We start from the raw sequence: 12,159 nt of genomic DNA, 5'->3' as shown, positions 1-12,159 counted from the left end.
AAAAACCTCTCACAATGTATAATTTTTGGTATATTTATGGTGCACAAAACACTATTTCTGTCAATAAATTGTCATTTTATAAAACTGATTTCTACTGATTGTCACCATCCTATTTTGTGTCTTAGCAGGAAAACAAACACATAAACGGATGTACTATCAGGTAACCATGAAAAGATACAGTAAAATGCAAGAAGTCACATACACATTCACACAAACAGGTTTTTTTCTTCCTCTGACACAAATAAACAACCACATAAAAAAGGTGATACAAAGCTTGACTGATTTTACAGATCACAAGTCGCCCAAGCACCGACCCACTTTTCTTTCCATTTCCATCTCCCCCATTCTGTCCTCCATCTCTTTTTTTTACTTTTTCAGACTATTTTTCCCTGTTTCCTCTCCTCACCACCTCATTTTCTCCTTCCTTTTTCTCTTATTCCTCCTTTGTGGCACAGTCTTTTTCTCTTTCGCTCCCTCTCTCCAGTCTCCCTGCTAAATAAACAATGCAGAGAGTTGACCTTTTAGGTTAACAGGTTTTTATGCTAGCTCTACTCAGCACTCACACTGATTCAATTACCACCAAAGGTCCACTGAACCCCACGAATAACCAAGGAGCCCGTCTCCCTGTCTGTCTATATGCACGTCTGCTGGTCTGCATATGTTGCTGCGAGCTTACTTGTCTTTTCGTGGTGTCTCACTAACAGTTTGTCTTCATCCTTCTGCCAACTATTCTGTCTTCATACATTTTCTTTGGCCTGTCTGATTTAGATGTTTGTCTTCTCCATAAATAGACAAGAGATATATAGAAAACAAGGCAGACAGATTACTGATAGATCGAATTTAACTTTAATAATTTTACATCTAAACACCATCTGGTCACCTTGATTCAGTGGTGTTAGTGATTCAGAATAACCCCAGTTGTTACCCCCTGTTCTCCCCTCACTCCCTTTGTCCTCCCTCCCCCATCCCTCTTCTCACTCTAAGTGTTGAGTGTTATTTAAGCTTTACTGGCGCGTGTAAAATTCTGCAATTTGAAGGGCTGTTAAGTTTTTCAATTGAAATTTTCATTTAAGATGCAGGTGATGCTTTTTTCCTTTTTTTTTTTAAATTTTACTGACGCTTTACTGCTCTCTGGACAGGAGGGAACAAGTGTTGAGGGAATGGATACCAAGCCCTCTCTCTTTTTCCTCTCTTGTTCTTTCCTTCTTACCTCTCCACTCATACCTAGGCCAATGTTTCCATCTTTCATTCTTTTTTTTTCTCAGTTGCTCTTCCTCCCTTCCTCACTCCATCTCCCTGCCTCTCCGGTGTATTCTCTGCTTGTGCCTCTCCTTCTATCTTGCCCCTCTCCACCCTCCCACCACAATTCCCTCCACGCCACCCACCCTTACTCCTCCTCTCTCCAGTAAAACACAGTAGCAGAAGGCTAAAACAGGAGTGCGGGGCCACCAAGCCTTAAATCACATTTATAAGGATTTGGTTAGCATAGTAATAACACAATCAACTGACAAGGGCTCAGAGAGGGGGGAGGAGGAAGGAGTGTTTGCATGTGTGTGTGCTTACTTGTAGGTGTATACATGCTATCTAGCACCCCATGCATATGTGTGCGTAGGTAAGGCTCCGTTCACATATATTTTAGTGTGTACATCAGTGTGTATTCATGTGAAAAGAAGAGGAAGAGTATTATTTTTAGCCTTGAGCAGGGTCCTGTGTGTGCATGCATGTGTTTGTGTGCATGTGTGTATGTGGGTGACTGGGCCTTTGAAGGTGAGTTGAGGCTCCTAGGAGTCATAATGAGGACAAACGCTGGGCTTTACTGTTATCAAGATGCTCACGACACGGTGTCAAAACGTGACAAGCAATACGGTGAGAATTTACATTGCATTTTATACAGTATCTTTACTATTTGTCCAGATTATTTAATGTCATTGCTGCTTTAGAAGACATTGAGGAGAGAAAGTGGGAAAGAGGATGATGTATGGCCAAGGTCATGAGCGCGATCTGTATCCATAACATCATTAATATATGAGATGCACATTAGCTTTAAGTAACTGTGTGACCATCATCCCTTTGAAATGTTACTCAATCATTTTTTTTTTCAACATCATTTTTATCAATACAGGTAACCTTTTAAATGTACGGAATGACCTATATATTTTGAAATAAAGTGTGTAATAAATACGAAATAATTCCTCATAAAAAAAGCCTGTAAGAATTGTACGCTTTTGAAAATAATGTTCAAACCAATTTTTTTTTCTTCTTCATTTAATATTTAACATGACACATTCACACAGCAGCATGTAAATGTTTAGGTAATGAGTAAAGGAAATATAATAGGATTCATTAAATATTCTATTCATCTTTTGTTTTGATGTGCAAATAATGGTGAGATTAGTTCAGTATTTCTTTGAAAGAGCTTAGTGACTACTAGGGAAATACAGTAACATAATATTACATTAATGTAGTCACTCATTCATTAAATAACATGAATTCTTTGTGTTCTGTCAGTACCTTTGACCCAATTTCTGTTACTTTTTCTCTCTCAGCTTTAAGTTCAATTTGGTAAAACGGTGCTTTTCTTAACATTCTCTGTAACACACACTTGCATACATGCATGCACACACACACACACACACACACACACACACACACGCACACTTTCTAAGATCATTTTGTGAAAATGTAGCTTTACTCATACTCTATAGTGCTCTATAACACACATACACACATGTCTCTTACAAAGTCTCACACACAGAAGCGCACTCCTTAGATCACTTAGCTGGTGTGAACATGGGAGTAGACAGAGGAAAGGGAGCTGTCCAACACCGCTAGAGTTTATGTTCACAGGAGCCGTCTGTCTGTTCTGCAGCGGCAGGAATTCATAGGGACCAAATTACATTAAAAAGATGGATATAAAACTTTAATGGAATGATAAAAAGGAAAGGAGGAAGCGTGGGTCTCTTTCTTTCTCTATTCAGTCTTTAGCCTTCTCTTTTTCTTCTCTCCCTCTTTTTACCTTGAATTCTTCATTTCACCTCTTTGCTCTCTCCATTTTACTTTCTTTGCTTTTTCTCTTCATTTATCATCTTTTTTTTTCAATTCTCCCTCACTTTTTCCTCTGTCCCTCTATCATTAATACTTAAAGGGATAGTCTGTCAAAAAGAAAAGGTGAAATGCACTCTATGGTCAAAAAATACAAAAAAATATGAATAGTGAGACCCAGAGAAAGCAGCAGAAATGAAATGATCGACCTAACCCTAACCTTTAAAAAGAAAGAGGAAAACAGACAAGAGAAAAATAAAAGGAAGCGGTAATGAAGGTCCCATTCAACATATAGTACATATATACAGCACTGTAACAAAGTGGAACGCCTGCATGGTTACAGATTGCAACCCTACACAGAAGAAAGAAAAGTGTCTACAAAAAGTGAGTGTATTTTAAAATGTATTGGATGTAAAATGTTTGTAAATGTGCATAAATACATCTCCAATTACCAGCTGTGGGTGGCAGCACTTATCACCCATCAGCTGACTTTCCAAACATACTAATAGTAATGGTACATCAGCTACCTTTGTAAACTAACAGCCTGATCTATAAGAAACAGATCGCCAATATCAATTGTTCCTCTTCTCAATAAACACGTCACATCTGTGATAAATTGGTTATATTTCTGTAATTTCTTTCCCTGGTGCTAAGTGTGGTTTCTTAGCGGAAGTAAGTAGTATTTTTAATCATTACTTGACAAAAGTGTTACCCATTGATGCATTTTCTAGGTTTGTTAAGTTCATTGTTCGTTATTATAGGTCTTTCGCAGCCTCTGAGCCCAACACCTCTTATGGTGTGAAATGGTATTACAAGACAGGGCATGACAGGTGACGGTATCATACCAAAAATCAAAATGTCCTCGCAAGTCTTCACACTCACAGTCTTTGTTAATGTTTGAGTGTTTTTTAATGCTTCAAACTAAAAATAATGCCACAGAATATATAGGACTAAAACGAAACAAAATAACAAAAAGCTTACAACTCACCTTATACACCTGAATTATACTGAGGGACATTTCTAAAATGCTCCCAAAAATTGTCATTTTTAAGTGTATATAAGAGGAGATTAGAAATAAAATGCAGCTATTCCTGTCAGTGCTATGATGATGTGAAGACAGGGTTTATGGTGACAAATTACACATCAGCTTTAGGAAAATCCAGTCTGGCTGCACTTGGCTTTCTCCTGTGATTGGTTTGGATCCCTTCTTAATAAAATCTCCTGCCTCTATCTATTAATAAGGCACTGTAACACAGACAACATAATTTTTTTGGTGCATGCAGCCCAACACAAAAATGGATCCTGTAGTCATTATCAAGTTTACTGACAGAATAATTGATGATATTGTGCTTAAATGCTATTAAATAAAGCATTACAGTTTTGAAAACACAGATTTACATGTTTTCACACTTAATCCACACCGACAGAGTCAATAGTCATAGTGTCAGTTTATGAAAATGTTCATTGAGAGACAGGTTTATCTACATGGAGCCACTGTGTGTTATTGCCTGTGAGCATGAGGTGGTGTGTGATTGATATGGAGGACAAGGAGCTGCTTGTGCAAGACACATGTTCTCAGTGTGTGTGTGTGTGTGTGTGTGTGTGTGTGTGTGTGTGTGTGTGTGTGTGAATGTGGATGAGGGAACCTGATGGAGGCTCAAAGAAGCAAAGGAAAAACATGGATTAATGCACACAATAACACACATATAGTGAGAGAGCAGAGCACATAGTTTCACATTAAAGTACAGGTACAAATTTTAACTGACTTGTGTATAAATGTGTAACAAAATCTGTGACTGTTTGAGAGTTCACTGTGTGTGTATGTGTTTGCTGGAGGGAATTAAATTCTGCACAGCAATGAGAAAAGCACACAGCCATAATTTAATGCATCCTAAATGTCTGCCAATGTGTGTCTGAATAGGTGTGCACATGCACCAGTGTGTTACAGTGCATTTGCATTCATGTTAATGTGTAAATGTATACACACTGCACAACTGTGTACATCTAGATTTAAATGTGTGTACATGTGCATGTATCCAATGTATGCAAATCTCAGCTGCTTAATGATAATGTATGTGATAATAGTGTGGTACTAATTAATTTATAACTTAGCACTGAGGAGGCTGTTCCAGTAGCTAATATGATTCTATTACAGCAATTAGCCCACAATGACACTGGCTAGGTCACTCACACACAGACACACACCTTACAGTATGCAAATCTCATTCTGTTAGTGTGTTTCACTCTATCTCATAAGTGTTTTTTCACCACCTTCCTCATTGTGTTGTGTTTTCTATCTCTTCCTTATTGCCTTCATGTTACTGACTGCCTCCACTTAACATAAAAAATGTATATAGCACTTAAACAGAATAAATGAAAACTGGGCAGAGACTTATTTCTCACCCCACATGCCATATGTTTAATGTGTGAGGCTATTGTTTTAGATCATTACCTAAAATCATCTGGTCTGTCAGACTCCTTAATATTAACTTTGACTCAGCAGTGCCGACAGCCAACTGACAGCAGTAGCCAACTCGCATCCAGATGCTGCCAGCCACCTGCCAGCCAGTCACTTGCAAAACTCGGCCGGGCTGCTGACACGAGCACCCAGGCATCACAACTTATTAAAGAGAACAAAGCCAACACTCGCTGCCAATAGGTAGACCATAAACAATGATATTGAGTGTTTCTGACCAAATGACAAGAGTGTTCATAACCAGTAATGGACTACTCCGTTAAACTGAAGACATGAATATATATAACTGAATGAATCTGTGATAACCAAGGATGTTAAAGAGTAAATATAGTGCATATATATGTATGTGTGCACTTACTGTCTTCTGCTGTGCGCAGGGTTGCCCAGGGGCCAGCAGCTTGCCCATGTGTGTGTGAAACGATGACTCTGAACATATACTGTGTGTATGGTGACAGGCCATCCACATAAAAGGAAAAGGTGTCTGTGGCATTTTCCAGAAGCCTAGAAGTGAATCAAAACACATTTATTTTCACACAGGTATTTCAAATTGGTCAACGTGCTGCAATAAAAGCCCCTCAAAACTATCTGATAATTTACATAAACATGGCAACACTTAACCATGTCTGCACAAATGTATCTAAAGTACATATATCCTGGTTTTAGAGGTCCAATAGTTGTATCATCACCAGTTACTAGCTGTTGTATAAGTGCTTAGCAATCATCACTACCATTGCTTTGATGCCTTACAGCAGAGATTCAGCACTGGACAGCTCCCTCGAGTCCCTGTCATGTGGTTAGCATAAGTAATACACAGCCTGTACCAACAAAAGTCACACACACAATGTTATCATACAGAATGCATGACATTTTTTATGCCAAACCATAAATAAATATTCCAAAATGTATTTCTGTGCAGGTATGTATTATTGTCTCCTGACAACTCCTGATGGGGGAGTTGGACCACTGTGTAAAGGTTCTATATTAGGTTTTCGGTCTTGACTCTGTTATGGCTAATTCATGTGTGAAAACAAGGGCTGGGCAAGTCAACGCGTTATTACCGCATTAACGCATTCATTAAATATAATTTTACAATTTTTTTTATCTCACGTTAATGCCGTTTTATTATTACTCATATTATTCTGCCCCTGCTTGTGTGCGTGTAGTGAATAGCTCGGCAGACAGACAACAGGTTTCCCAAGAAAAGCTGGACGCTGAAAACTTCTGTCCAAATCTTTTACTTGAGACTCACTGTAAAACTGTAACATACATACAAAATATGTCTCAGTTCTGTTCATTGCCTTAGTACATTTACATGGCATTATACATTTAAACGAATGGGAAAAAAGATCGCTAGCTCGATGCTAACTTGAATGGGAAAATCCATAGACACACTAACGATTAGCATTTATAGATTAACTTAAGATTTACAACATCTTTTTATCCAGCAACAAAAGTTCACATCAGAGATATTTATACTATTCATTCTTTCAACAACTGAACATAAAATATTCACAGGCAAACGTTTTTCGGGCCATGCAAACAGACTGAAAGAAACATGTCTGTTAGTTCCTTCTTATGTCCGAACTGGCTACGGGAACACCGCAAGGACAAAACATACATTAGTGCAACTTATTCCGACCACTAGAGGGCCCCCTTTGCTTGCTTTGAACAACTGAACATCACATATTATTGGGCTTATTAGTATTAGTACTTCTTAGTGGGCTTAAGACTCCTGTCAGTCACTCACAACCGGAAATAAACTGGTGGGGACATAAACATGGAGAAAAGTAGTGGTCTTTTACATTGACATTTTCATTTTAAACGTCTTCAGATGGTGGGGTTGAGAAGGCCAATGTGCTTTGGAAGCACTGCAATGTGGAATTACTTTTTATCACCGGAGTACCTCGAGTCTGAAATATCACTTAAAGGCAATACACGCTCTTGATGCCGGCAACCTCCCCCTCCCCCCACATAACTATACAATTAATCGTGATTAATTGCAGAAATCCACACGATTAATTGCAATTAAAATTTAATCGCTGCCCAGCACTAGTGAAAACGATGCCTTGTGCCTCCTGAACCATGGTTTCACAAGCCCAATGAGCTTGATGTATCTGGGCATTGGCATCTTTAAATAAGCCTGTGCCACTGGGGCGGGGGGGGGGGGGGACATGTACTCAATCCCAGCCTCATCACTGATCATATTCAGGTAATCAGATGACCTCTTTTTTTAACACAACTTGAACCAACCTGACCAATTGAACCTACCCCAGATCATAACATAGCCCCCACAGGCTTGTACTTTAAGCACTAGGCATGATGGGTAATCACCTCATCTTTATCCCATCACTCCACATGACCTTTCTCCATTGCTCCACAGCCCAATCTTTACGCTCCTTAGAGAAGACACTCACTGCATCAGTTAGAGTTAAATAACTTGTTGCAGCTGATACATATTCATCACTGCAGTAATTATCCAAAGGAAGGATCTTACCTATTTGTTTTGTTACATTCAGGTGGTGACTTTTTTTTTGGCCTGGCAGTGTATAATGCCTGCTTGTTACAATGGCATTTGTTAGCTGTTAGTTTGGTCAAACAAACTTAAATCTGGAACAAATCCATTGTTTTGACAACAGCATATGGACTCTTTTGAAAACGCAGCTCTTTTCAGTGAGTGAACAATGGCCATTTTATGATGAATGCTGTGGGAATCATAAGCTCAGTGTGAAGTGAAAAAAGAGGAAATTAACAACATATGCTTGTTTTATTTTATGAGAGAAGCATATGCTGTCTAATAATTTTCATATTTAATGATTTTTTTTCAATTAATTAAAGTGGATAATTTTGATTTGTGTCAAGAGGAAACTTTTATAAGATGACTAAACTGATAATCATGGCACTATCATCAGTATTTTTGACTGCTTTTTGGCATATTTCTGTGTCATATGCCCCATATCATATAATCGTACAATGGGATCTAGGACAAAGTAAAAGAATATTGTCATAAATGAGGGACCGTTGACCATTTAGCATCAGATGGATAGAAGGGATGAATGAATGAATAAATCAGAGAACAATGAGATTTCCATAGCAGAAGAGGAGGAGGGCATGGCTGTCTGATATATAATACATGTAGCTAGTCATTTATTTATTACCACAGAATGAGAGCCTCCTCTTCTTGGATTAAATTGCAATTTGTTGTCAGGAAGCATGTAATGAATACATATCAGATGCACACCCTCTCTCTCTTTATTCTATCACATTTTCTCTACCTCTCTCTCTCCCCCTCTGCCCTCTCTTTGATTTTTTGTCTTTTTGACTCTACCCCCTGCTTCTCCAGCTCATTCCCTCTCTGTTTTTCTGATGGTCTGTCATATTGATGTGACATTTTCAGCTGTGCTGCATAATGCACCTGCATGTACATATATATGTATGCATATGTGTGAGTCGATCTGTTCTCCACAGACATATGTATCTGAGAATGTGCATCTGTCATTTTCTTATGACCATTTATTAGCAAGTTTCACTATGTTAGAGCACTTGTACGTGTGGTGTATAATCATGCTTGAATGTTCATCTGCTTTGTCTGTGAATTTGATTCTGTCATTCACCTTATCACAGATCTCTGTGAGGACGTCCTCATTTGCAGGCTGTAGTGAAGTGGGCCTGGAGCGTTGGCGTGGGCAGGGGCAGACCAGGATACATTTAGACTGGAACTAGCTGCATGGACCAATTCAGGAGGACTCAACCCGTCTGGGGCTATGGACAGAGGGAAAAAGAATATGTTGAAAGAAGAGGAAGAATGGATAGATAGGAGGGTGAGGTAAGGACAGATGGAGTAATACAAACAAAACAGCACAAATGAAGTAAAGGCAGAGAGAAGTTTATTTTGCATGTTTTGCCTAGACAAAAATCAGCAGGGTATGTGACAGAGGTAAATAGAGGGGTAAGGGTAAAAAAGGAGGTAAGGTACTTGCCCCACCAAAAAAACCCAAACAAACAAGTAAAGTAGTGCAGCAATATCTATAAAACAACCACAAATATATCTGTATTTCCAACACATGTTCATGGTGACCCCATGCTCTTAACAGTGCCCCTGAGCATGATAGCATAGTGTAAGTGCTGGAAAAATCAGTAAAACATCTTGATTCAGGAGGCAAGCTGTGCCCTTAGTGAAAACAAAAAGATCTAAGGAAAAAAAGGAGATATAGACAACAAATCAAAGGAGAAAATGAGTCAGAAGTAGTGTTGACTATGTAAAATAAGAGTAAGCCCTCTGATGTATAAAGTGATCCTTCAATCAAACACATGGGTTCCTTTCCACTACAACAAGCCTCTGATTGCTGAAGACATCTTGAACTAAGATGGCTGTTACAAACACACACAAGTATTGTTCCATACAGAAACACTGAAAAAGCCTCAAAATGTCATAATATCATAACAGCTCTCTGAATTTGCTTCAGAATAATACTGATCATTTTCCAACAGAAATTGTCACATGAATGGTTGACTACTGACAAATTAATCCCATTAGCCAACGTCATAACACAAAAAACATTAAACATGAATAAACAAGACATTTATGGTGAAGGTGTATGTCTCTATGTCTGACTATGACCCATGCATTTCCTTCATTCATGTATTAGCGATGGTTGGAGGTTCAACCAATCAATCAATCAATCATATAGGCCTTTTTGCCAGCTCTGAGAAGGGCTGAATGCTATGTTGTGAAACACACAAATGGTAAAAATTTAGGGCAAAATCTAATGAGAACTGTTTAATATCCAAAGGGAACACTATGTGGTGAAAATACGTGATTAGTTTTTATATGCAGTATAACACTCAACCAGTGAACTCAAAAACATGCATGATTTTCTCTGTTTAGTAACTGATATTAAAATATTTTTGCTCATATTGTTCTATTTTAATATGCATGTTCTCACAACAAATTGAAAAATATGTTCATGTAGACAGGTGAAGGATCTTCTAATTTCTTGGTAAATAAGTAAAATTCTGAAAATGTACTTGAATTGAAGAAGGTGATCTCTACTCCTATCCACTTTTAAATATAAAATGATATAAATGAGCCAAATTATTGTGTGTAAGAGAGAAATCCTTTGTATACATGCACACATGTGCACACGCATACACAAAACATACATCACAAAGACACACACTGTTGCTGAGCCTGTGTCTCTCTCATGCTGTGTTAGCAGGTACAATATCAGAGGTGTCACTAATCGTTTTAAACTATGCACTTTTATGTTCACTTCTCTCTCTCTGCTCTCCTCCTCCTCTGCTCTTCTGTCTCTTGCTCCGCTATCTTCTCTCTGTTCTTTCATAGAACAAGGACGCATCAAGACAGTTTGCCTTAAAGAAGTCTAAAGAGATGCCAGAGGCACAGAGGTAGAAAGAAAGATAGAAAGAGAGGAAACGTCTGGTATTTAAAATTTATACTTTCTTATGCCTTTGTTTTGAACTTGAACAGTAGAACTTTCCGAAGTCTGTCTCTTGTTGTTCTCTGACTGAGCTATGGGTGTGGTGTGGTCCGCATGTTTATATTTATTCAATCTTTTTGTTTACATGTTTTAAAGAGTTAAGTTGAGTATTAATAGGTGTGTGTGTCTGTGTGTGTGTGTGTGTGTGTGTGTGTGTGTGTGTGTGTGTGTGTGTGTAGTACCAGTTACGATAATCTCCAGACTACAATGATCAGCTCTAACATTCATCAGTGAGCATCAGCCGCCCTTCTATACAATCCCATACAAACACATCCAGGATTACACACAAAGACTCTGTATTATCAGTAATATGTGTTCAGATCATTAAGCACAGTCAATGATGTGTGTGCATGTTCGCACTACTACTCATTGAATTTTTTTTTCCTTTTGCAAAGGAAGCTATAAAAATGAACTTTCCAGTTCAAGAGAAGTAGAATTAAAATCGAGGGGTCGAGTAATGAGATAAAAACATTACTATGCTTCATTTCCTGCTTGTACAGTTAGAAACGAAACTATTTATAAAGCCATATTAATCAGAATGTACTCATTTTTTAGTGAGGGACATGATGATGAAGGGTGTACTAAACTCTTGTACCTTTGCAATGTGACTGCAACATTTCTGTCATTTAGTTACATAACATGTACAACCTTGTTCAGAGCAAAGATTGATGACAAGATGAAATAAAAAAGAGAAGATAAATCAGTTTACCCTGCTGCAGCTCTTCTGTGCAAAGTCCTAAAAAATGTTTTGTGTTGTTGTGGCTCTATGGTGCAAATTAGCTCAAAGAAACACAGTATGCTGTAGGCTGTTGAAGATGGATTTCACACTGAATTCCACATTGGCACTGACTTTCCTGATGTCATGTTAAGTTTTAGCTTGGAGATGAATTTATGAACTATGATTACATGAAGTCTCACACAGATCTTTGTTGGTTCAGCAGACAAATCATGAGAAAAAATAAATCATTAGTTAGAAAGTCATGATTCACATTTCTGAAACATCACATTTGTACCAAACACATCACATTTTGTACAAAAGCTTCAGAAGTATAAATTCTTAGTTGTCCTATACTTTATATACTTAAACAGGTCTCATACATTGACTGTGTTCACATTTAGAATTGTCAGAAAAAATACAAAGTC

General features: G+C 38.0%; 1 protein-coding gene across 1 annotated transcript in view; it reads right to left on the bottom strand.

Annotated features, from left to right (window-relative positions):
* ush2a (Usher syndrome 2A (autosomal recessive, mild)) overlaps positions 1-12,159 on the bottom strand; it is a 229,409-nt gene that overhangs the window by 99,994 nt on the left and 117,256 nt on the right. The window contains 2 exon segments of the mRNA XM_030161277.1: positions 5,877-6,019; positions 9,130-9,277. Of these exon segments, the coding sequence (XP_030017137.1) occupies positions 5,877-6,019; positions 9,130-9,277 (291 nt within the window).

Source organism: Sphaeramia orbicularis, chromosome 3 (assembly GCF_902148855.1).
Source record: "Sphaeramia orbicularis chromosome 3, fSphaOr1.1, whole genome shotgun sequence".
Lineage (NCBI taxonomy): Eukaryota > Metazoa > Chordata > Actinopteri > Kurtiformes > Apogonidae > Sphaeramia > Sphaeramia orbicularis.
The sequence above is the reverse complement of the archived record's forward strand: the minus strand, read 5'-3'. Positions and strand labels throughout refer to the sequence as shown.